At 41.2% G+C, this 26542-nt stretch overlaps 2 protein-coding genes and 3 long non-coding RNA genes across 11 annotated transcripts; 4 read left to right on the top strand and 1 right to left on the bottom strand.

The window, feature by feature from the left end:
* The first annotated feature begins 317 nt into the window (after positions 1–317).
* On the top strand, positions 318–4935 carry LOC136351507 (uncharacterized). 3 transcript variants are annotated; one of them, XR_010734721.1, is made up of 5 exons: positions 318–566; positions 1471–1568; positions 2210–2362; positions 2949–3115; positions 4049–4935. It is a non-coding gene; the product is annotated as an uncharacterized lncRNA (long non-coding RNA). The 3 variants fall into 3 exon arrangements; XR_010734720.1 differs by having other exon boundaries at positions 4005–4935; XR_010734722.1 differs by lacking the exon at positions 2210–2362 and having other exon boundaries at positions 1471–2168.
* Positions 4936–9044: 4109 nt separating this feature from the next.
* LOC9270781 (uncharacterized) lies at positions 9045–12563 on the top strand. Of its 5 annotated transcripts, none has more exons than XR_010734718.1 (6): positions 9045–9181; positions 9299–9424; positions 9514–9546; positions 9619–9673; positions 10127–10401; positions 12278–12563. XR_010734718.1 is itself a non-coding variant. In XM_066303682.1 (5 exons), the coding sequence occupies exons 1-5, from the start codon at positions 9086–9088 to the stop codon at positions 12307–12309; spliced, it is 342 nt and encodes a 113-aa protein (XP_066159779.1). In that variant the 5' UTR covers positions 9045–9085; the 3' UTR covers positions 12310–12563. The 5 variants fall into 5 exon arrangements, 2 of the variants coding, with proteins under 2 accessions (XP_066159779.1, XP_015649050.3); XR_010734717.1 differs by having other exon boundaries at positions 9296–9424; XM_066303682.1 differs by lacking the exon at positions 10127–10401.
* A 2424-nt stretch (positions 12564–14987) lies between these two features.
* Positions 14988–17758, top strand: LOC4345011 (uncharacterized). Its single transcript, XR_001548290.3, has 2 exons — positions 14988–15175; positions 17426–17758. It is a non-coding gene; the product is annotated as an uncharacterized lncRNA (long non-coding RNA).
* A 1557-nt stretch (positions 17759–19315) lies between these two features.
* On the top strand, positions 19316–21242 carry LOC9272560 (uncharacterized). The gene is made up of 4 exons (XR_010734282.1): positions 19316–19519; positions 20058–20127; positions 20274–20436; positions 20517–21242. It is a non-coding gene; the product is annotated as an uncharacterized lncRNA (long non-coding RNA).
* Positions 21243–21962: 720 nt separating this feature from the next.
* On the bottom strand, positions 21963–24339 carry LOC4345009 (large ribosomal subunit protein uL30x). Its single transcript, XM_015794636.3, has 7 exons — positions 24286–24339; positions 24026–24208; positions 23417–23514; positions 23283–23340; positions 23114–23193; positions 22513–22615; positions 21963–22419 (listed from the first exon to the last, which is right to left on the bottom strand). Exons 2-7 carry the CDS (start codon positions 24206–24208, stop codon positions 22204–22206), a joined length of 738 nt encoding a protein of 245 aa, XP_015650122.1. The 5' UTR covers positions 24286–24339; the 3' UTR covers positions 21963–22203.
* Between the last annotated feature and the right edge of the window lie 2203 nt (positions 24340–26542).

Genomic DNA, 26542 nt, shown 5'->3' with positions numbered 1-26542 from the left:
CAAATTTTCAATTTTTCTGTCACATCGTTCTAATTTCGATCAAACTTTTAAATTTAGCGTGAGCTAAACACACCCCTTTATAACAGCGAAAGCAAAGAACCCACCAATTTGAGCAAAAACAACAGTCCTATGCACAGTTATTAAGACCGGACCGGACCGAACCGGCGATCGGACCGGAAAAAACCGGAACCAGAGCCCCCACCGGTCCGGTCCAGGTGGTCCTATACTCCTATGGGGAAAAGGGAAAAAAAGAAAAAAAAAAGAAACGACCCAGGCGGTTCGGCGTGAACTGGGCCTTGGGCGGGTTGGGCTCGAGCGAAGACGTTCCCTCATGGCACCGCTTCCCCTCCCCTTCTCGCTCGCTCTCCTCCGACGGCGCCGCTTCGGCGCTTCCCGACTTCCAGCGGCGAGCAGCCGGCTGCGGATGCGCCCGCGCTGCTCCAGGAGGATCTGGATCCCGCTGGCGTAGTCTCCGTGGCATCGGCGGCGGCGGCCGGGCGGTGGGAAGCTTCAGCTCCGGCCAGGTCGACGGCGCGCTCGCCGCCGGCTTCAGCGAAGACCACCAGGTATGCCCCGCCTCTACTCCCTAGGTAGGGTCTGCGCGGCGTCTGTAGGCTCTCGGACTGAATCGCGTCCAGCTATCGAGTTTTGTCCCACATCGCCAATTTTGAGAGCGAGCGACCTGTTTATCAACGCGGTTCGATTCTACTCCATCGCCTCCCCAGAGGCACCCACCCCGACCGAATACAGCGAAAAGATCCCAAATGTGGGCATCGGCTGGGTGTGTATCCCCTTCCGGTTAATGGCTGTAAAAAAAAAAAGATAAAGGAGCAGTGAAAAGATCCCCTCCCGTTATGGGGCACGGCAGGCGACCCCCTGCCGGTTAGCTGCATCCACGTTAAGATGTCAATACGGCAACGGTAAGTTGTCAAATACGGCATATGCATGCAGTCGGGCCTCTGGTGGAAGGCAGCGCTAGACACTAGCGCTTAGCTTTTTTAAAATTTGGATGAAATTTTTATTTCTGTTGAATCGTTTTTTAATTCCTTGTCTTAAGCCAAGAGAAGCTTAAATAAGGTGAATTTGGATGAACTTTTTTTTTTCTGTTGAATCGTTTTTCAATTCCTTGTCTTAAGCCAAGAGAAGCTTAAATAAAGTCTTAAAACATTAAGATAGGGTAGGAGATGAGAGGAGATACTTGCTGTGTTGATATGCCCTTACTGCTAGCAATTTCGCCTTAAGACGCAAAACTTCTAACCGACTGCATTTCCAAGTTTCGACTGGATGCCGGTCAGAGATGACTTGGCAGATGAATAATTTTGATCTTACTCTGCAGATACTATGGTTAGCATAGTATTAGTAATGCTTTGTCATTTGTTCACTGAATTTTGGCTTGTATGTAGTTTTGTTTTTAATAGTAAATTTCTCTGTAAAATTTGCACTTATATCTGAATTAATTTACGCTGCAAGACTATGACGGTAAAGATTTGGCTGGAACATCCAATATTTTCAGCCAATTGTCTGAAGATGTGATTACCAAAGTTGCAAATAACTAGCAACAAGATCAGGTATGTGCAGAGTTGCAGACAACCGTTGAGACTGAACCAAATTCGTCCTGGCATGGACAGGGAAAAATAGACCATAGCAGCATAGTTTTGATCAGGTAGATGAAGAATCCTACATTTTGAAAAGTATTTTATGATGCTCAGGGATTCATGTAAGCAATAATTCTGATCCTTGAGTCAAATGATTTTCCTCAATTTTTATTTGTAAAAATGACTGTCCTTTTCTTTGTAAATATGCTGAAGGAAATAGCATTGTCGCAAAGAGGCGCAAAATCTGAAACATGGGTGCTGAAGAATAACTGCCAGTAATTTTAGCTGAAGCTGACCGTAGCAATGTTTTGTTAGTGTAGCATACTGCAAACGTTAATTTCATTCAGATAAGACATGCAAATTTGATTGATGGGAAATGTCTCCCATGTCTTTTTAAAACCTTCTGGTATGGCTAGCTGGTTCTTTTTGTAGGAAAGAAACAAATCTGAAACAAGAACATGTAGATGACAGATTGTACATACTGGAATACAAACATTTGGTATTGACTGGAGGACCGCAACAATTCGTTCTTTCCCAACTTTCAATTCCATATATATATTGAAGCATGTCCTGGTAATACTTCCTTCACAATTCGTTCTTTTCTCATTTGTCAGATTACGAGCTCCAAAAAATTTGGTGCAAAGTTTGTTATGGGAACCTGGTATGGAGTGTGCACGTGAAAAAGTTATAACAACAGAATGCTTAATTTGTTATTTGCTTTGAGATATCGAGAAGTAACTGAACCCACTACTTGGATTTGATATTAGGCAAGCATTTTCTGACTAGTACCAGCATTTTAATTTCTTTTTTCTGATTGCCCATGCAGGAACTTAGTATTCACTTTTGACGTTTCATTTGTTTGTTTCAACCATATTGTACAGTTCATCCCTGCCTATATATATCCTCTCCATGTTTATCTAAAAAAGGAAAAAGTATTCTCCAGTCGGGCCTCTGGTGGAGGCAGCGCTAGACATTAGCACTTTGCTTTTTTGAAGTTATCTTTTTTCCGTTGAACTCATTGGTTATAATCATGCTTGCCAAATTTATTGAACATAAGCTACAGCTAAAAACTCATTGGTTATGATCATGCTTGCCAATTTCATTGTTTTTTGTTACTGTCATGCATTTGTAACATAACTTGAATTATTCTCTTAGCTAGATAAATAGCACAGAGAATGGATCAGTGCTTCTGAGACACCATGTAATAAAGATGTGGTCAATGTGGTTCCCGAACTTTGGGGTGTAAAATATAAAATCAAGCAGCTTTCCAAAACTTATTAGACACAAGATTTTTGAACTTGGTAAATGTTTTTGAACATTGAAGATCGATCCCTGCTACTTCTTTAACTGTAGGTTGCACAACTGGTAAACCATTGATGAATGTTGTGTCAGTTGCATCCACAGCTACCTCAACAACACCACCCGGAAGAACGGCAAGGGCTTCGCCAACCCGGGCAACACCAGGTACTTCAGTTTGGACGACAAGCGCACAGGATTTTGGAAATATTGCTAAGTCCCAGGTAACACTCTAGACAAGCAAAGATCGTGATGGATTTTGGAACCGTTCAAGCATCAGATAAATGGACAAGTTCATAACTGTTCAAACTAATTCAGAGAGCACAGAAATGTTCAGAACCTAGATGCGATCACCAACAAGTCTTGTTTCACTGATCACTCTTTATGTTGCAACACAACTTTAAAAAGACTTCAAAGTTTTACACAAGGCGTGCTATGGTTCTTTTATTTCAGTAAAACACTCGTTGCTATGTGTATTTATTTGCCCTTTTGATGCAGAATTATATTGGTAAATCGATCAGTTTTCTTAAAAAGTTAAAGTCCGTACTCTAGATGCAATGCTATTTGGCTTCGAATGGAATAGGTGCAATTATTTTCGTTAGTAATTAATGTTCTAAAATAGCACTCATGTTTCTTGTATTTGAGAAAATTGATTGCTTAGAAGTTGCATAATGCACTTATGCTATTTAGGTGGATGAATATTTTGATCAAGTTTTTTGTTTTTTGGGTAGAACTTAGCATGGTCAGTTCTTATCTGTTTTGTTTTTTCATTGTTTTTGACAGGCTGCATTGGGAGACAGTCTTTTAGAGAGAATAATCTTATTCCTTTCACTTTGCTATAAGATCAATGTTTGATTTATTTGTTTGATCAAATTAAATGAATGCGAGGAAATTTTCGGTTGTTTCTGTAAATTATTAACAAGTATGCTTTATCACTAGCCAACATCCATTTGATACTAGGTCCTGGTACTCGATCAGGTTTCGTATAAGATTTCTAATAATCAGTATAGGCATTTTTGTTTCTGGTTTTGGATTATCTTTTGAGGATCTGTTTGCTTCGATTCAATCAAAGTGATTTAGTGCTGATGTCCATCTTTTTTTTCTATGAGAAAGAGTGAATCAATCATGATGCCATAATGCATGCTAACGATGAGCAGGAGCTGCGCCTAGAAGCACAAGCTTCACAAGTGATACTCAGAAGCTTTATGTTTATGCCAATCACGGTTCAGGGATACTCAGAAGTTGTCTCAGTTTCTCTGTTGCTACATCTGTATGGATTGGATCACTGGACTGTTGGAGCATCATTCTCTGTCCGTAGGAAATTTGTGTCAACACTCTATAGCCAGTTTGGTTAATAGTTCTCAGCCATCAGAAACTTAAAATAGCATGGGCCAAAGTCATCAGGTGAGTGCTCTAAATGACAAAGCAATGTTCTCTGCTGAACTTTTGACTAGGATTCATGGAATCCGATAGGGAGTGGCTTCTGATGCACTGGAACATTAGGTCAACCTGGGATTGACTTTCCAACCACATATCGAGTTCATCATAGAATAGTCATGACTCATGTATTGAGACCACCTACTAGGAAGAATAACTGTGCAGGCTGAAGTCCTAATCCTCCAATCTGCACCTTCATACAACTGCATGGTGGTTCAGAACCACATACTGTCCAAGGATATCCTACTGTTTGAGAACCTGCTGAAGCAAATAGCAATGTTGCAAAGAGGTGCAACATGGGTGCTGAAAGCCTGAAACAACTGCCAGAAATTTTAGCCGTAGCTGATTCTTCTTGTAGGTGAACATGTCAAATAATTTGACTGGAGGGAATATCTTTTTAGAACCGTTGGGTTTGGCTTACTGATTATTTTTCTACAAAAGAAGAGAATTTCAAACAAGAACATGTTGGTTGATTGGTTGTAAATACAGGAAAGCAAACATTGTTCACTTGAAGGCATTTCTTGAGGATTTATGTACCTGACTCGAATGATTGGTGCCATGTTCCTCTTAATGAACTGGCCCGATTGCAACTGTTCGTTCTATCCCAGCTTGCAGTGTTGTATATGTATTGAAGCATGACCTGGTAATACAAATCTAGCGCAAAGTTTGATTATGCTTAGTTTTTCTTCGCTTTGGGACAGCAAGGAGTGAAGTCATTACTTGGGTTAGATCTTTGAGCAAATTCTGCCTGACTAATGCCAGCATTTTAATTTAGCGTCTAAAATTTTGTCTTGATTGCCCCTGCAGGAGCTTATTGTTCACTCGATCATTTTCTTGAGTTAATCCCTTGCTAGATAGGCTCCATGTCTCTGTATTTTAAGGCTTTCTAAAGCAATGCTCTACCTTAACCTTAAGTACCGTATTTTGTAAAAATGGATTGTGTACACGGGGGGAGACAAGGGTGGATCAATTATAGTCCTAAGCCTAACTATCTAAATTTTCACATTAAAACTCTATTGATATATCATGAACTATATAAAGATAGTACTAAAAGCATAGCCTAACTGCGAACCAAAGAAGCAACCCTTGCTACCAACTTGAACCCAACCAAGTGAAATGGAAAAAAATGTTCACTTTCGTCTCTCAACTATACGTCGAATTACATTCTTGTTAGAGTATCCTCGGAAAATGCTTGCGGTTTGACGTCCGACGCAGCAAAGAAAATCGGACGTGATCTACTCATGGCCTACATGCATGTCTAGCTGTTGTCTTATCTTTACTCTCTGGGGCTACTGCATGGCTGCACATCTCTCTCTCTTGCTTTTTTTCCTTAGTACTTCACTCTAATATATAAGTATGCATGTCTGTATATAAAAGCTATGCATGTATTAGTAACTTCAAACTATTTTTTATCCTAAAATATTTATTAAATCTACAATCCGATTACAATATTATATCCGTTGCAATTTAATTTTTACAACAAGATCTTAGTTGATTATATTTTGATCAAAAAATAAATAAGAAGAATAAAACACTGTTAAATCCTAATTGAAACATTTTTATTCCATATATGAAACAACGAGTTACAAGTGTTGCAACACCGCACCTATTTATTGAAACACTCAAAGAACACCGTTGCAACATTTACGTTAAACTAGTGAAACATTAGAAAATACTTATTGAATCATCTAAATAATATCACGTGCAATATTTATAAAGATCTACCACATCATAAAATTTAAAATGTGCAATTAATATATAGTCAAACTCCAATTGAAACATTTATTTCTCGCACGTGAAACACCCAAGTTTTACTGTTGAAACATTTGTATTTTTTCATTAGAATATAATGATGTTATGTATTGTTATAGAGATTTAATTACAACAAATACAACAGTGAACTCGGATTGTAAATCAGATAAATGGTTTTTGAGAAAAAAAAACATTTGAAGCTTGTCACTATCCCTGTACCTCTTTCATTTGGTACTATGCATGCACGGTAAAACTTTTGTCGTTGTTGCTCTTCTCTGCATGCATAGGTAATAGTTTTTTAATCGAATGGATGTGGATCCAACAGTAGAATAGGCGTCCGACGAAAACAATCACATCGGATGTCCGATCCGTAGTCGTCTTTGTATCCCTCAACATTTAAAATCAGCACAAATTGAGTCCCTTAACAATATTGAGGATGGTTTCGGCTAAAGTGGTGCCTTAGTCTTTGTCCCATGTGGTGCCTACGTGGCACTAGAAGAAAAAAAAAGAAGAAATAATAACACCAATGAGACCTGCATGATAGCAAGGACCTAGATAGAAAAAATAAAACAAATATGTTAGGTCCACATACTTTGGATGGCGTGAGGGCAGGTGTCGGTGCCTTGGTGGGCTAGCAGCGGATACTGTCTTTGGTGTCCTGATCTGGAAGGCGGCTTGGCAGAGGATCTCATGCAGGCAACCGTCAGCATCCTGGTGGCGGATGGCGTGCCAGCAATGATCGGTGTCGTGGAGTTGGCCATCGAGCGGCATCGACGTCGAGCATGAGTGGCGGTGTGCCGACTACCATAGTGCCACATGTGTGGAGGTGGAGTGGTGGATAGCAGGATGGGTGGTTGATTAGGTCTTGGGGTTAGGACAGGGATTAGTTGGAAAATGCTTTGTGTCGTGCGTCCGACAGGAAGACAAACATAGGACGCTAGCTTCCTGCTCTATACTAGTCTAAAGTTGATTCACATTTCCCGGTGTTTTTTCTGATTTCTCTTTCCCTGTTACTTTTCCTCAGCTGCATGCATGCACAACCTGCATGCATGCACAACTTGCATGCAAGCATATAGGAACATACAAATTGAGACATGATCTTTAAAACCATTTTTCTTCCAAACTGATTATGCGATTCATGATCCGATTATTGTGGTGTATTTGTTGTTATTAAATCTTTACAATGAGATCTTGCATGATTATATTCTAACGAAAAAATATATGTTTCAACTGTTAAAATTCAGTGTTTCACTCAATGAGAAACAAATGTTTCAATTAGAATTGGACTATGTTGCACTTTAAAGTTTCTTTTGTTGCAATGGGTTTCTGAAATGTCGCATATGGTACTACCTGTTGTTGCAATAAGCATTTCACGATGTTTCAGTAGTTTTTTTTATCAAAATATAGCCATGTGAGATCTTGTTATAAAGATTTTATTATAACAAATCCAATGATGTAATCAAATCACAAATCAAATATATATTTTAAGAGAAAAGAGTTCAAAGAATAAAAAAATATGTATACATTATAATACAATACTAGTAGCCGTACATGCTGCATACATAGGCTAGCACATGCATGGCTGCATGCACTTGCACTTTGCATGTAGTGCTAGGTGCGCAGTGCGCTGCTACTAAGGGCTGTGAGAGGCGTCCGATATTTTGTTTTTTATCAGACGTCCGATGGGTAGTCTCCTCCGGATTAGTTACATACTTGGCTATTGGGCCTAGATTTTATGGGTTTGATGGACTTATCTATAAATCCTATATAAGTATCCCCATCAGCTATAATTTGGTGCAGCCACAGCATCGATATTATTACAGCTATTAGATGAGAGAATATGGGTGATATGAACCATTTGATTAAATATGAGCATTGGATACTTTGTGATTGCTAGCCCAACTTTACTTCAATATAAGATACTCTCAATTAAAACAACACCATAAATCACTGCTCCACTCTTCTAAAATTCTCTGTATTTGATCTAATTTAATCTAAAACCAATAGGCCATCAATGTCGTTAATTCTAACAAAATTGTTACCATTTCATTTATATCTCCAGTTTCAATTGCACAAACATATCCTTGATAAAGAATTAAGAATGTATCCCTATATAAGATAGCCCATATGTTTCGTTTACCCACAATTCCCATACGTACTGCTCAATGCTTAATGTACCATTAATATGAAATCAGGTGCCAGTCAATAACAGGTTAGTCTGTTCATATTTCATCATTTTATTTTATTTTTTATCTTCTTACACCCCCTTCCCATAATTATAGTGTAATTTCCCCTTCTGTTTTGGACAATATGTTTGCATGAAATATTTTCTTTAGGGTGTCAGTGACACTATGATGTGCCCAATTCTCTTCCATATAATATCCAAAGGATATACATTTTAGAGTGATAAATGGACACAGAGCTATTGTAGCACAAACTGGTAACACTTGACTAAATGTGTTACAGGGAATACTGCAGTAGCACATAGTATGTGTTACATGAAAAGGTTGTAACACAGTGTGAAACAGTGTTACAGAAAGAGCTGCAGTGACATATAATAAAAGTTACTAAGGTTTGATTACCAGTATTTGCAGTACCGTCGGACTCTTGAGCATATTATATTACTTTACTTAAACACCGTGGGAATGGTGGAAGATTAGGTGGCCAACTCATCAATAACTTTACTTAAACACCATGGGAATGGTGGAAGATTAGGTTGCCAACTCATCAATATTTTCAGAAACAACCCTCATCTCTGGTTAATTGTGTTTTGGCTCAGGCTATCAAGGTCCGTTCGATCTCGGGCTAGCATTGATCTGGCCGTCCACGTGGCCCAGCGTGGTTGTTCTTTCGGAGTCATAGGAACGGTGAGATTAGAATGGACGGTTCAGATCTTCGAGCAGATCCAGGGACAAAAACCCAAGCCGCACATGTACTCCCGGCCCAGCCGGCCTCGCTCTCCTCGCCTTTGTCTCGCGAGAGGTGGTGACGGCGGTGGAAGCGCGATGTATCGGCAACAGCGGAAGTGCGACGCCACGCCTGCTGCTGGCGTGCAGTGCCGCCGTCGTTTTCCCAGCTCGCGGCTCTCCTCTCCTGACGATGTCCTTCCCTTCTTCCCTCTCTTCCATTGATGGCTCCATCCATCCCCAATCTCACCCCTAACCCTAGGTTGGCCTAAACACTAAAGATTGTTGACGATGGTGCTGCTTGCGCAGCAGGTGGTCAGGTTTTGCCGACGGTGCGCCGTGGATTTGGGCCTCCCATCCTCAAACCTTCAAGGTCATTTCTATCTCCCAGCCAAGGACACTGTTCAAATGTGCTCCTCCATTCCCCTCCTTCCCCAGGTCAGCAGCAGCTATGCCTCCTTTCTCCTTCTCACATTTATTCTCCTTTTTATGAACAACAATTTAGCTTTGCTGTTTATATATCACAGAAACATAATACCATCCCCTCAATTGGACGATGGGTTAGTCATATTTTTTTTCCATTTTTACAAATCCACTTATCCCTGGAATTAACCTGTTAATATTAATTGCAGGTAGACATGTATCATGTGTTTTTGTATGGTCTGGAGAAGGCATGCTTTAGCCATGGTATGTCATATTTGCCAACTCTCTCGCAACAAGATGTAACACACACGTTTTAGTATTATTATTATTGGTTTTATATTTCTTGGTTGATTGCTGGTAATGCTACTCTAATGATGTACATGCAACCAAATGTGCATACTAGCAAAATAGATCAGTGGAGGAATGATTGGTACCCAAAATTAGCAATTCACTTTATTATTGCTTCTTTCTCTCCGTGTGTTTGTTCTGCAAGTATAGTAGCACTAGCATTGGTGAGGAGGTGGATAGCATCAGTTGGCCTGTGGACATGACCATATATATATTGGCATTCTTTGTGAATGAAATTTGTTTTCATCATCTCCTTACTCCAATGGTTGCATAGTATTGCCTTGCTTTCCTTCCTTAAAAAAATAGTTCTTGCTTTATAGAAAATCCACTGCCAAGGTATGCTATATGAATTTCTAGCAATTTTTGCAGAATTGACATGGCATGCCCTTCAAGGACTATTTGTGCTTGCATTGGAGTTTCAGTGATGAACCCAGGCTAATGTTCCATTTTATTTCAGTAATATGCTCAACACTTTATTTATTGTGGTGTTCCTGAACCTGAAGGATAGTATAGCCTACTGGGAATCAATAGTTTGTGCCTGCAGAGCTAATGATGAATAGCCAAACTAATTCTAGAGCTCCCAATTTGCATGTTTCCAACATTGAAACAAGACTTATCCATTCATTGGTACAACATATCCGTAGGTAAGTTTGGTTTGAGACTTCCAGTTTTGCCCAAACAAAATCCTATATGTAACTCTGCATGTGGTTGTTCTCTCATTTTTGTCTATACAAATTAATTTTACGTGGTTACACATGAATATAATCTCTTAGTGTTCTTTCTGTGTGATATACATGAATAGCAAATATGGCACAATAAATTATCGAGAGCTACAATTTTGCGGTGTGCGTCAAAAATAGTAGTTCCAATTTAAAAGATATGAAAAATCCCCGTGCAGTGCACAATATTTTTTTTTTCATAAGAAAGAGTTTACCAGAATTGTTCTTTATTTGGGGCGTTCGTCCATAACCAATAGTATGTCTTCCCAATCCTCTTGATAGATCAAACATCGTAGGGCGATTTTCAAGACACAAGTTTCTTTGAGCAAATTCCTGTTCCTGTTCAATTTGTTAGCTCTGATGTGACTCTTCTCTTTAAAAGATCAAGCCAGATAAGTTCTCCAAATAGTATGTGCTGTTTAGAGAACATAGCTCTTTAGTTAGTTGTAAAAGGTGACAGCACTGGCATGGTCTGCCGCCGCATGTTCAAGGAGTTTTGACCAAACGTGCAACACTGATTGCTCTTGCATAGTTGACCCACATCACTAATAATTTTCTGCAAACTGGAAGTCCCTGATGCAGTGATTATTGCTTTCTATCACTTGCATAATCGACATACTTTACTTTCGCGAGGGGTAAAAGATTGAATATCATGCTCAGCGGGTAATCCGTTTGAAATGCCTGAGAAATTTACTACACATAACTCAATGTGCAAGCTATGATGAGCCATTTTTCTGATAAATAACAGTTTATTGAGTGTACCTTTATAATTAACTTGGAATTTTCCAGTGTTTATGTATTCAGCAGGATGACCAGCTGCTGTGAGCCTATGATTCTTTCCTTAGTTTAGAACAAAATTGTTTACCAGGTTACAATAAAACCCGATGACATCAGTTTATGGACCTTGTGAGAGGCACTAAATAAAACAAAACAATTAAACAACCTCTGATAAAACATACAAATTATTGTCTATTTCTCACAATGTTCCACATATGTTTTGATCGCTTAATAGGGCACTTATAATTTACAGTTGCTCCATGGTGGATTATTTATTTAGTACCATGACATGGAGATTTCGTGATCCAAAATTTTGGTAGCTTTAGGGCTCCTACATAAGGGTTGCTTTGCATGTACATTTTTCACACCTTTTCTTACAATGGAGAGACATTTTGCCACGCAATAATATCATATTATTGTAACAATCACTGTACATCCTTTTCCCCTTGCTTCATTTTCTACCAAGTCCTGTTTAATTATCTACTTGTTCCCGTCAGCCAATATTGTTATCAAACTTATTGGTTTTTCTATGAGAAGTTCCTTGGATGGTATGATTAGCTTAGTACTCCCTCCGTTTCAGGTTATAAGACTTTCTAGCACTGTCCATATTCATATAGATGATGTATACCTTGATTCATTAACATCTATATGAATGTGGACAGTGCTAGAAAGTCTTATAGCCTGAAACGGAGGAAGTAATAATTTTATTTTCAACAATGGACCATACTACTGTTAGCTACTCACAAGCTATGTAATGTCATTGTGTTTTGCTCTTAATTAATTATTCACAAGGATAATAGCTACAAATTGATTCTATTATGGTCAATCTTCGCGGTTCTGAGTTCTGTGCTGACCAGTCAAAATGCCACTGCTCCTCTCTCACCAGCTATAAATATTTAGCCTTTTGAATTAATCATGCATTTACGTGTTCTTCTGATGGATTTTGTAGGCATATGCTGATAAGCATATTATTTGTCATTTTGCAAGTGAACTAAATCCCAGATATTTCTTCTTTATGTTGTAGATGATGTTCAAGGTGAGCAGGGGCGCCAGTAGATGTCTAGCTAGCACTGTGGTTCTTCAGTATTTTGTAACCCATGTTGTCATTCCTTTTATATAATAAGATTTCATTGTAATTTTAGATTAAATTCGATCAATGTTGCCTATATAAAATTATGTATATGTATTCTCTAAGTTGTTCGTTTACAGTATAGTTTGTTTCCAAATTTGGCCAACATTATAGAGTAATAATGCTTATGTAGAAAATTCTGATTATCATAAAGGCACACTGTGATGATGGTCAAAGGTTATTTGATTCCATGGATGCACAACTCTATATATGAAGGGACAAGCAGACTCTTCTGTGCATTTTGATCAATTCAGATCGCACACGGCGTAGCACGTGTTTCTTTCTAGTATATATAAGAATGAACAAGTGCTCATATGTTGATTTTAAAAGTCATTATATAAAGTTATAGACCTAATAACTAGAGTTATCTAAGAATTGATCATTAAAGAATTTATGCTACTTAAAAGTTCTTTTAAGAGTTTGATCACAATATATAGATAACAAAAATTAGTACTAAAAGCTGAGATAATCACACGTTACTCCTTTAATGGCAAACTTCATGGAACATGCTATGACAAAATAGAAAAATGAGGTTCTACTGATTTATGAGCTATACCAAAAAAGAAAAGGAAACCTCAAAATAAAAACCAGAACTGTTGTTATAATCAAAATTATACATGCTTTACTGGATTGTGAGCAAAATTAGTTCATAATGTTGGAATAAATGGGCTAGGCTCAATTTAATTCAATTAAAATCTCAAGAGCCCACAAGTAATGTTAGAGAGAATAATACTGCCTTGAAAATTTAGGTGGAAGAACCTCAACTTAAATAGGGTGATATTAGAAATTCCCTGTTAACCGGTTGAGGTGATGGTTGGACTGCCACACGCATGCGCGCATGCCGAGTCGCCCTCGGCCGTGGGCGTAGCGAGGCGAGGCGGCCGACCGAGCCGAGCCTGCTTGCTGCTCTTCTGTTTTGTAACAGACGAGAATAAAGTCACCATTAACAAATGAAATTCATTGTGTTGTAATCTCCACAACAAATGAGAGATTCATTGTGTTGTAACATCCACAACAAATGAGAGATTTATTTGTTGTAACCTTCACAACAAATGAAAGATTCATTATGTGGTAACCTTCACAACAAATGAGATTTATTTTGTGGTAACCTTCACAACAAATGAGATTTATTTGTGTGGTAATGGAGATCTCTCTCTCTACATATAACGCAAGGCAGAGGCTCTCAAAGTGTGTGTCTTCCTCCTACTATTGTTCCTTGGTGATACTCTCCTTCTGTTCCTGCGCTGTCTCTCTGTTTCCCCGGTTCTGTTCATCCCGCGCGCACGGGTGATCGGAACGAGCAGGTGCCTCCGAAACTCCGTCCGCTTGAGAACCTGCACGGGTAGGCGGGCGATCAAGTTTTTGGGTAGCGCTTCAAGCGCGACTGCTCTGCATCATCTTCACCAACATGTCGACAACCAGTGACAACAACAACACTGGAGACAAGGAGAAGGAGCCTCTCGTCAATACCAACAGAAGCAATACTGCCTCAAACTCCAGCAGAGGGCCATTCTCGGGGTATAACGTTTCACTATTACCGTTCGTTCTTCATTTCCTACAACTGTCTGTCGCAATATTATTGCGTTCTCTTATCTATGTTGATGCTTATTCTATATTAAGCATGCTCATGTTGTACACATCTAGTACTGCCACTAGATCTACTCAAATTACAAATGTCATGTTTGTTGTCTTAATATTTTGGATTAAAATATGCCGAATTAATTATGACCAAATTTCCAACACATAATGCATAGGAAACTTCGATGTTATCACCAACCAATTGAAGCAAGTGGTGATTTTGAAAAATTTTCATGTAACAAAAGCTGTACATATTCATCAATAGGGGAAAAATGGCAGAAAGTGAAAGAGTTACCGTAGTATACATGTTATTTCACTCTCCAATTTATTTAAAATTAATCACCTATAATACTAGGTAGAAAAAAAATCTTGTAAAGGCTGATCAGAAGGGATGTTTTTTTTTCATATTCACAAGTGACGTATGCATAAGATAAAAAAAAGAAATGTAAAACTAAATGGATAAATGTATATTTAAAGGAAACCAGTATTCTTTTTTTTTTTGGGAATTGAAGGAAACCAGTATTCTATAAATGGAGAAACTCAAACTGTTGTTCTAATCGAGTTCAGCTTCAACAGGCCATCTGGGAATTATTTTTTTGACTGACATGGGCTCATATATTTTGTTTTAATTTTTAAATTATTAAATTTTGCTTCATATGCCATGTCAGTGCCACGTTAGATGAAAATCGAGTCAAATTAGCTATGTAGCGTGCCTCATCGGCTAAAACCACCGTCCAAACCACCTTGATACATATATTAGACCGGTTTTGACAGTCCAGGTACCGATTATATTGGTAGTGCGGTTTAAGGATGAAAATCGAACTAGCTGCAAGTTAAGGGACCTAAAATAAACTTATTCCTTTCAAAAACGAAAGAAAACAAATCAGCCCAGTAGCAAACTGGGCCTGGCAAAGCTTCGTCTCGAGCCCCATGTGTCAGAAGGATGGACTCATCGTCCTGCTTTAGGTCATGGCCCAGCATCCTGCATAGTAGTATACCTGAGTCATCGATGGGAGCTAGGCTCGATGTCTCCTCCTTCCCGACTCTCTCCACTCTCCCCGACGCCGCCGCTTCCCGAAGACCGGCGGCGAGCTGCCAGCTGGGGATGCGCCCTCTCTGCTGCCGGAGAATCTGGATCCGGCCGGCATCGGCGACGGCGACGGCGAGGGCCGGGCGGCCAGATCGACGGCGCCGTCGACGTGGGGTGGAGAGCAGGTACGCCACGCAGCTCTACTCCTAGCCCTAGGTCGCTCTGCGCGCTGTTCTTTGGCTCCGACTGAATCCATCCGGTAATAAGTTTTGTACCATATCGCCCATTCTGAGACAACACGACCTGTTTATTAGCTCGATTTGATTCTATTCCATCGCCACCCCAGGGACACTCACCCCGACTGCAATGGGCAGCGGTAGGGCGTGTATCCGCCCTACCGTTTCAGCTGCAAAAAAAAAAAGGCAGTGAAAAGATCCCCTACTGGGGCACGGCAGGCGACCCCCTGCCGGCCAGCTGCAAAAAAAAAAAGATCCCCACGGCAGGCGACCCCCTGCCGAAAAGATGCCCTATAGAGGCACACAGTCGGGTCTCTCGGTGGAGGCAGCGCTAGACACTAGCGCTTGGCTTTTTGAAATTTGTAACATTAGATTTTTTTTTCTATGTTGAACTCATTGCTACTCATGGGTTAATCGAACCAATTGCAATTTGACCATTCCATCCTTTGGATGCATAGTTCGATTACTCCATATATAATACTCCAAAAACAGTGTATTTAGCCGAGAGAAGTTTAATTTTTTGAAAGAATCTTACAATAAACACACAACTAGACATTAAGATAGGTAGCAGAGGAGATACATTGATCTTTTGATATGCCCTTACTGCTAGCAGTTTTGCCGTAAGACGCACAATTTCGATCATACTCTGGATGATTTGTCATCCTTTGCCTTCTGACTTAAGACAATAGGAGTATAGGACATGAAATACTCTGGACGATTTCAGCGTAGTGACTGTGAAAATGATGCCGGTGGTGGAGGACGCTGAACTTTCATATTACCTTCCCTTGGAATCCTTGATTAGGTGGAATCCATTGAAGTGAACCACCAGCGGTTAACAGAATTGAACCACCAGAAACCGGGGGATCATTTCTGAAGGCTGTCCACAAGATGAACCTGGATGGATCAGTGACAAGCCACACACCAATGGAGAATCCCTCCCCTTCGGGATAGAAGCCAAACGCAAAGCGCCCTGAGGGGGAGACCCAACTTTGGGGGCCAGCTGTGTTGATTTCAGAACCTTGAGGAATGGTTGTCTCATTGATCTGAGCTCCCATGGAATGACTAGCTTGGATGATGAAGAGAATCAGGCACAGAGGGATAATACAAGGGAACATTGTTTGGCCAGAGGAGGTTCTTCCTTTGGGCTCTGCAAAATGAACTGCTTGGTTCTCATGTAAGGAAATAAATTCAGGACACAAAAACCTCCTATTATGTGCACATGAATTAAAACACAACATCAGGGATAATCACAACTCACAAGAACGTTGACCTGGACCTGGACTTGGGAAAGGGAAAGTACTAAGTTAGTCAACTACTGATGTAAAGTGAAAGTAATCTTGATTTTTTTTTTCTGGGCGTAGCCGTACCATAATGGTATGGAAGCAACATGTCAGTACAAGGAAGTCCCCAATTTTCCAGGGTGACAAATAACACATTGGACAAGTCATGCAATTAATTGCGCAGGAAGGTCTGGGGGCAAAAAATTGAACCGAATGATGGCAATGTATCAGAAAATGACATCCTAACCAATCAAAGCACAGAGGAAATAGAACAATCAAATATGCAGTTTCTCAATTTATTACAATATTTTTTCAAAACTGTTGCTCTTTGAGTGTGCTATATATGGCGACACTATATTACTAGTTAGGGCGAATTGCAGCGATGAAGATTAAATGTCACATGTTTGCACCCATTTAAAACAGAAACACATGATCATTCCACACTAGACAAATACAACATGATAATTTGATTGGCTCACATAATAATTATTTTTTCAAAAATTGTTTTAATATTAAAAAGCACTTTACTGATCTCTCTGTAGTCAAAGACCATGGCAGTTGGAGTAAATATTGGCGCAACTGCGATGTGCTACACTACACCCCAAGCAGGAATGTTTCTATTGCTAAAGTCAAGTGAAATTGTAGTGCATTATTGAAGGCCAGGCTCCAGCTATAGTGAAACCAGAGATATATAGCTAACGGTAGCAGATTGTCTTGAACACAGAACTGCTTAAAACTTTATGAATCTATCTAGTCTTTTCAAATCTACTAGCAGCTCATATTTTGTTCCCTAACCATTGCTCAAATTTTGTTGCGCTGTTGCTGACAATCCTCAGCATCATCTGGATTGTGACACAGGTTTGCTATCCTTATGTTTTTTCATGGAAATATAGGTGAACTAGGTCATTTACATATGCAGGGGTACCATTTGAAGTGCAAGTTACAAGTTGAGAGGGCCATGGTTACAGATGCATGTCACCTCACCATTGCATGTGGAGGCTTGATCTGCTAGGAACTTTGGCTGGCTGAAGAAACAAAAAATAATCTTATTTGCTTTTACATGCTCGTTTGTTACCGCATGGAGCAAACTATCTCAAAATGTTCTTTTGTCCAAAAACTTTGCTTCGGCACAAGATTTGTACATGCTATGTAAAGTATTTTTGCAGGTATTTGCCCTGTCAAGCTGATGATGTCTCAGTTGTCAATGTGAACAATCAATACTTTTCAATACAACACCGTTAGTCACGGCAAACAGTATTTGTACATGCAATGCATATTTCTCAGAAATCCAATTTATATATCTCTGTTTTCATGTGAGTTCAGATTAGAACCGAGACGGCAGCAGAGTTTGTATAACCCCTTTTTTTTACTTTGAAATTCAATGGGAAAATATGTTCTGAAAGTTGTTTTTCCTTTGCTTGATGTTCCGTAGTAAAATGAAAAATTTGCTTGATGCAACTCAACATGTGATTTTCACCTGTCCTATGACCAAGTATGGTGTGCCTGTAGAGACGCCCTTGGCTGGAGTTCTGTTCCTTTTTCTTTTGATCATTGTTTGCTGCAGCTGTAAACGAAACAAGAGCTGATTATCATGTAGTAGTGAACATTTCATTCCACAAATGCAAAAAGGGGGAAATAATTTGAAGTGAAAATTACCATTCTTGAGTGTACGGGTGAAAAGTAGATTTTAAGAAGAGTCCAAGAGAAGGAAAATGAAAAGATGTAGTATTACTGAAATGCCCAACTCAGGGGTAGCTTGTCCAACAGTCCAAACCTCACTCGAAATTTGAAATGCCCAACTCTGTTTCTCGAAAGAGCATGGTTGAGCCCAAAACACATTGAAGTGAGCAGACGATCGATTTGAACAAATATTTAAAGTGCACGCTACTATGACTTTTCCTTAGATACTCCTAGTTCATACTACTATGAAAATTTTCCGGTCTTCTCGAGTACCTAACATTTCAGATCGTATCTATTTGGCAAAACAAAAGAGGAAAATATCATATGTACGTCTAAGTATGCAGTCTTGTTTTCGATTAATTAACACTACTTAAAAAAGGTTTTTATATGCGGCTAAATTTATTTTTCACAGAAAATTCACGCTATAATGTCTAAACAAGGCTTGTGAAAATAAATAATTTAAGGTGGTTATAGGCGGCCAACTCTAAGAGACCTACCCGTGAAAATTGGATTTCACAAACTGCCCAAATTAGTTTTCCTAGGCGGTCCTCTAAAGTGAACCATTTCTTCAAATGTTTTTGACGGAAAGAAAAAAAGAATATTAAGATCCAATCATAATATGCAATTTCCCAAACTTCTTATAAGTAATTGTAGGCACAATCACAAATTCCCAAAACTAAAAAAAAAAATTGCAAGTTCTCCAAAATCCAAGAACTCACAAATTCCTCAAGCATATGAGCAAGCGGATGGTAATAGGTCTTGCCCGAGACTTTGGTGGCCTATGGAGCTACCGTTGACACCCTAACCGACCTTTATTGACGCCATCAAGTCATTTTTGTCGACGGCACGCAAGCCACGACCCTCACCAAGGTCTTAATTGTCACCAATCCATAGTCCTGATCGTATATTTATTTTGCGACGGAATGACTAGTACTAACCAAACAACCCCAATACCAATTTGAGCACATACAAGAAACAATAATCCTTCGGGAAAACATTAAAAAAAAGAAGAAAAAAAAGGGGGCAAAACTGCCCAGCCGTGAACTGGGCCTGGAGGACGTGAACTGGACTCATGGTAATCTTATCTCATGGCCCACCTTATATGGAAGGCTCGATCTCGCTTCCCGTCGTGCCGCCCCTCTCCTCCCGACTTCTCTCCCCGATGGCGGCGCTTCCCCACGTCCGGCGACAAGCAGCCAGCTGCAGATGCGCCATCTCTGCTCCATCGGCCATACTCTCCACGGCATCGGCAACGGCGGCGGTCGGGCGGCGCCAAGCTTCAGCTCGGGCCAGATCAACGGCGCCCTCGCCGCCGGGCCTCCATGGAGAGCAGGTAGGCCTCGTCTCTACTCCTAACTTGGTCTGCGCGACGCGCTGAATCCATCCCGCAATTAGTTTTGTCCCACCTCGCTCATTTTGCGACAGAGCGACCTCTTTTTAAACTCTGATTGATTCTATTGTGTTGCCTCCCCGGAGACACCCACACCGACTAGATACAGCGGTAAGATCCCCACTGTGGCCACGGTTTGGCGGACACCTTCTGCTGTAAAAAAATAAAAATGGAGCAGTCATAAGGTCCCCTCCCGTTACGGGGCACGGCAGGCGCCTACCGGTTAGGCTGCATCCATCATACACGTTAAGATGTCAAATACGGCATACATACAGTCGGGTCTCTCGGTGGAGACAGCGCTAGACATTAGCGCTTTGCCTTTTTTGAAATTTTGTATCATCAAATTATTATTTTTCTGTTGATTAATCACGATAGCAGCAATGGAGGCCTGCATTTGAACCCCCTCTGCGTTTCAATTCCAATTTCCTTTGCATTTGTATTTGAATACCATATTTACCAGCTTAAATTATCTATGGTATAGACTACGGAATGTGTATAGCAAACTGGAAAAATTAGAGATGTGGCGATAGAGGAGAGCCTATCATCAGCAGGTATGCAAAGAATTTCCTGTGAAACGAAGTACTGAAATACTCTTAGCAGAGGTGATTTTTTTTAAGCCAGAGATGTGAATGATTTGTTCACGCTGCAAGACAATGGAAATAATGATTGAAGTGAAACATCAATCAAATATTTTCAGCCAATTGTCTGAAGATGTCAATACCGGGATTCCAAATAAAGCAATAAGATCGGCTATGCGCTGCTTTGGCTGCTCCGACAACCTCTGAGACTGAGCTGAGCTCATCCAAGCATGGACGAAGTATCCAACATTTTGAAGTCCTTTTTGTGCTCAAGGCATTCATGTAAGCAAAAAGAAAAATGATCTCCCACACGAGTAATTTGCGTCAATTTTTGTTTCTGAAAAGGATACCCTTTCTTCTAGTTTTCTCAGAGTGCAATCAATCATGAGGACATAATGCATGCTAATGATTACCAGAAGCTGCGCCTAGAAGAAGCAGAAGCTTCACAGGCGTCATAAAGGGAAGCTGAAGCTTTAAGGTTTTATGCCTATCATGGATACTTAGAAGTTGCAACAATTTTTCTGTTGCTACATGGACTGGATCATTGGACGAGCTGGTGCAGTGGTGCTGTTGGAGCACCATTCTGTTTTCAGGTGGGTGCTCTAAATGGCAAAGCATGTTCCCTGCTGAACTGTTTTAAGACCTCCTACTAGGAAGATACTAGTTCATTTTGAAGTCCTAATCCGCCAATCTACACCTTCATACGACTGCATGGTGGTTCAGTCAGCTCAATGAGCATAACTGAACATTTCAAGAAGTTTTTTTTTAAGAACAAGAACCACATTCCGTCCATGGATATGCTGCTGTTTGAGAACCTGTTGGCAACGTTGCAAGGATGTGCAAATGAGGTGCTGAAACCTGACTACCACAAATTTTAGCTGTAGCTGGTCGGAGCAAAGTAATGTCTAGGTGTAACGCACTGTAAATTTGATAGATGAGACGCGTCCCTAAATAATATCCTTTTTAAGTCTTTGGGTTTGGCTTACTGATTCTTTTTGTACAAAAGAAACAAATTTCAAACAGAGCATGTTGGGTTACTGGTTGCGAACACAGCAAAACAAACATTTTTCACTGGAAGGCATTTCTTATGGATTTATGTAGCTGACTCGAATTTATCACTGGAATGCTTAATGAACTGGCAGAACCACAGCAATTCGTTCTTTTTCCTAGCCTGTAGTGCTGTATGTGAATGAAGGCATGAAGCATGACCTAGGAATACTTGACGATTTGTTCTGTACTTATTTGTGAGATTACTAGCCCCAACAAATTTAGCGCAAAGTTTGATTATGCTTGGTTTTTTTCCTTTGCTTTGAGACGGTGTCACGCCCTGGCAATGAGAACTTGGTTTTTTCTTTGCTTTGAGACGGTGTCACGCCCTGGCAATGAGCGATTTCAAGGCACGGCGACTAGATTCATTTCTCCTTGTCGATCTTAATCGAACGAATTACAACTTAAATAAGACTCGATCTAAGATTGTTCATGAGATAAAACGTGTTTGCTGTCCATCGGAGAACGAATAACACTGCAAAGTCATCCCTATTTTTGTCCGTTAATGATGACAATGGCAACTAATCAGAAGGAATTTGCAATTTCTCAGGATTTAGCTCGAAGTAGAGCGGTACTTTTTTCCCCGCGAGAAACCAACAAGCATGAGATTCTGACTAACAGCAATCACCATGACATGGCCCGGCACAAGCTATCGGCCGCTGATATTGTAGCAATGGTAGAGGATACGAACCCCACGAACTCAGCCTAAATGAAGATTGTTGATCAATGCAGAGAGTTGATCAACAGAACAAATAAGGCAATAAAGCAAGCACAACTAGCGAACATATCAAGAAACAAAAGCATCCAGACAGGAACAAACCCCAGGGCCAACGGGTACAGATTTCCCACCGGAAGTCTCACTGTAAACACAGGCCAAGTCTACCTCCTGTTGGAACGCCAAAATTGCATATCCAGTATCCAGCTCAAGACAGCCTAAAGATAAAAATAACCATGTTGCATACATAGATAAGGAGACATTCTCCCCAGTAACAGAAGAAAAGCCTAGTTCATCCTCCGGATGAGCTCGTTGATGTAGTCCTCACGGTTGCCGGCATCACCACCCTCGACATAGTGGTTCCTCTTCTTCTTGAGGCCACCGAGTGGTGCCTTCAACTTGAAGGGCCACAGGAAGTTGTTGGCCTCCTTGAAGTGTGGACCGACAGTCATGATCTCGTGGACAAGATCCTCAATGCAGATGATGTCATGCTTCCCCAAGCCCTAATGGTTGACCAACAATAGGCCAAATAAGAATTTGATTAGCTGTAAATGGCATATATACAACACAATGAAAGCCTACAAGAGCAAACATACCTCCTCAATGACTTTGTTGTTCTGAAGAGGAATCCTCTGCTTGTTGAGCTTTCCGTAACCCCTCTTGTAGATCAATTCCCTGACACTCTTCAGGTTTGGGTACCTGATCACACCAGAGAAGGTACTTGATTCAGCCAGGTAGAACATTAAAAATAACCAAGTATCTAACAAGCTCAAAAGCTATAAAGTCACTATGAGAACCCTACTGCTGATCAAAGTATTATCAAAGCAACATTTATGCCTCAAGCAGCTTAGCAATAATCTAATAACCCAATTGAGATAGTGTCATCATTCTAATTCTGCAACAGTTGACATATCCACCATAGTACTTTCAATAGCTTCTGAACTTAGATCAAACAAACAAGATTGAACAGAAATAGGCAAAGGCCATTAAGATTAACTCTTTCAAGAATGTCTAAATGGTAATACCACAAGTCCACAACAGACTATAAACAAGGGGGAAACTTATATGTTCATCACACAATTTTAGGTCTTAAAAGCATTGATAATTTGCGATGGAGGATTACAAGTCTGTAACAGCAAGCAATAATTAGCACAGCTAAATATATAAACAGAACAGCAGCTAAAATTGATAACATACCCATATGCAACATATGGCTCAACCCTGCGCAGCATGTTAATGGTTGCCTTGTTAACCTTGAGGAAGACACCATTGAAGATCTGTAGAATCAAACAATTAAGCACAAAGTTAATACACCAGCGTACGCAAGAGTTCACGCATTTCTAAGAAAACTGGTTCATAAACCAACCTGCCTCAACCGCAGAAGCTGCAAGATCTTCCTGGTCTTGGGGTGCATGGCATTGATACTACATAAAGCATAGCGAACTGTCAATGCTTATGCAAACAAAGACAATTTTAAGCCGTAGCGGTATAGTTTCTCACCCACGGATGCGGACCACAAACAGAAGTTTGGCCTCAGGGCTGACGTAGAACCCACCCTTCATCCGAGCCTCACGCTTGAGCTGCACAAGCTCCTTCTCCTGCAAAGAACACAATCGTCACAATAAATTCAAAAAGATAATGATCATTTCAGAAAGGAACTATCCCTTGAACAATGCCAACGAACAGATTAACTACACTTCAAAAGCAAAAAAAAAAACATAATCCAATCGCCCACCAGATTAAGTGTGTTGGCATTAAAACAAATTCATGGGATAATTAGACCATTTAATCATACCAGCTCTCAGCAAAACAGATTAATTAGAACATGACTACACCGTTGGTTTTTAAATCTAACGCAAGTTGCTAATTACTGGCATCTAGCTAAAAGAAACTGAAATCTTGAATTAAACGGGTTCAGCATCCACCACGGACACCTGCAGACGCGCATTAGACGCTTCTAAACAATCAATCGTCACAGGAGAAAACAATTCTCATATTTTTTAGCGGACTTCACGATGCGTCGATGCGCAACGCAAATCTAAACGAACCATTCCTAGACGCCACAGGGTTCCGCGAATCAACGGGCAGCGGGGAGGTTGCTCTGCTCACCTGCGCGTCGTACTCCTGGGCGTACTGCTTGGCGCGGGCGAAGATGAGCTTGCGGCTCTCGACGGCCTTCTTCTTCTCGGCGAGCGCCTTCTCCTTCCTGTCCGCCGCCCACTGCTCCTCCCGCTTCCGCTTCTTCAGCACCGACTCCGGCACCACCGCCGCCTTCGCCACCTCCGCCGCCATCTGCACACACACACACACCGCTCAGAGATCCGCACGGCCGAGCAGTCGCTGGATCGAGCTAGGGTTCGGGAGCTTACCGCGATCGAGTCCTGCGAGAGAGAGAAGACGAGATCGAGAGGGGAGAGAGAGAGGAAGAGGCGGCGGCGAGGAGGGAGAAGGGGATTTATGGGGGAGGCGGGAGGTTTTAGGGTTAGGGTTTCGGGCGCGGCTCGGGGTGTGGATCGGACGGCTGTGGTTGCCGCGGCCGCGTGATCGGACGGGTGAGGAGGGCTCTGGGAGGGATGGGAAATGGCGAATGGGAGATCTTCCGAGGGGGTGTGCGGAAATGTGACGGCCCAGGTTGGTCAAAGGTTTGTTGGGCCGGCTGACATCCATAAATGTGACGGCCCAGATTGGTTTGGGCCGAATGAGATGGTGTTACGGGCCACATAGTTGGCTGGCTAGAGCCGATAATAATAGGGGCAATTGCGTTTTTGGCCATATTTCGAAGACTAACTACTAATTTGACTAACTACTAATTTCACCCTGTTTTTTCAAGTTTGCTCATTTAACCCTCTTTTTTTAAACGAAGATGGAACTTGGCCCTATTCCGTGAAGGCAAGATGACGGTGTTAACTCAAGACAAAAGTTTCATTTATACCCTTATGAATTTAACCATGTTTCTCAAAGTTTTTTATTACACTTATCAGTATATATTGCCTCAAACACAAAAATACATGGTGCAAAATTATGTCTACCAAAAACAAAAAAAAAGAAAAAAAGTCAAGCAATAGGTCACCGCGTGGCCGAGGAGCGGCAACCAGGGGCGGCGGGAGGAGCGGCAATGGAGGGGCAGCGTCGGCTCGGCGACGAGGAGGGCCGCTGCTGGCGGCAGATGAGCGGCGGTGGCGGCTGCGGCTTGGTGATGAGGAAGTCCACCGGCGGTGGCGTCGGCTCGGCACGAGGAAGACCACCGGCGACGGCGGTTGCGGAGGGGCGGCGTCGGCGTCGGCTCGGCAGTGGCGGCGGAGGTAGTTGCCGAGGGGCGGCGGAGGCCACCACTCCTCTCTCCGCCCACCGGCTCCGCTGCTCCGTGCGCCGGCGCTCCCTTCCTTCGTACGACGCCACCGCCGGCGCTCCCTCCCTCCCCGTAGAACACTCCATCCATTGTGGCATAAAAAAAACATTTTTTTCTATTTTCTAAATGAAACCCTAACGGTGTGATGAAACCAGGGCCAAACGGCAACTCCAATTTTGAAAAGCAGGGTCAAATAAGCAAACTTTAAAAAGTAGGGTCAAATTAGTAGTTATAGTTCAGAATAGGGTCAAACGAGCAATTGTCCCATAATAATAAGGGTAGTACACCCGAAGTCCCTCGTCTTGTCACCAAATTACAAAATCGTCCTTAAATTGTAAAACCAATGAGAAGGTGGGCCCGAGGAGCTCGCCCACTCTGCCCAATAGGGGTGGCAGACCGAGACCGATAAATTTGGTCATCAATTCGGTCCTACGTAGTAAAAGACCAAATTTTTTCGGTCAATTCGGTTAGTCTCCTCGGGTAACCGAATAGAACGAATTATCAAAAATGTCTAAATACAACCTACAATCCACTACATTTAATAGGATTAAACTCTAATTTTCACATCCCTACTTCTTCTAGGCATGCAACCTAATAAGAGTCTTTACTCATAAGTGCTTATGAATTTATTTTTGTGATTTTTGTGTTGAAAATTTCCATTATTTCTTTGCATATATGAAAATGTTGTTGAATTTCGGTCAGGACAAAGACCGAGAGCGAATTTGTCGGTCCTAACATTTTTGCGCTGATATTCGGTCTTTATTTTTCAAAGACCGAAATACCGAAGACCGAGACTGGAATTTTCGATTAGACCGAATGCCCACCCCTATTGCCCAACGCCGTATGCGAGGAGAAAGGAGAAAATGAGAAGAGAGGAAGGAGAGAGGAGAAAGAGAATGAGGATGGCATGCGGGCCCCACATGAGCCCATCATTTTTAGTTATTTTCTAGCGTAACTAACATAAGTACTACGTGGAGCAAAGACTTAGTCAAAGCAGCCATCTAGGCGCCACATCAGCTAAAAACGGGGACAATACCGTCAAGGGATCTCGTTCGCACTGGTTTTTTGGTTTTTTAAGTTAGAGAATGCGTTATATCTGGTTTTACGGTTCAAGAACGATTTTGTAATTCGGTGATAAAATGAGGGACCTCCGCTGTACTTTTCCCTTTTTAGTTGATTGGCTAGCTAGCTTGCACATAGGCCAAGGAGGGAAGCGGCGCGCGCGGCTTCAGCTCGGAAACGTGTCGCGCTTCGGTTCGTCGAAAGGAGAATGACAC

Source organism: Oryza sativa, chromosome 8, assembly GCF_034140825.1.
Source record: "Oryza sativa Japonica Group chromosome 8, ASM3414082v1".
Classification (NCBI taxonomy): domain Eukaryota; kingdom Viridiplantae; phylum Streptophyta; class Magnoliopsida; order Poales; family Poaceae; genus Oryza; species Oryza sativa.
Note: the sequence above shows the minus strand (reverse complement) of the source record. Positions and strands in the feature narration are given on the sequence as shown.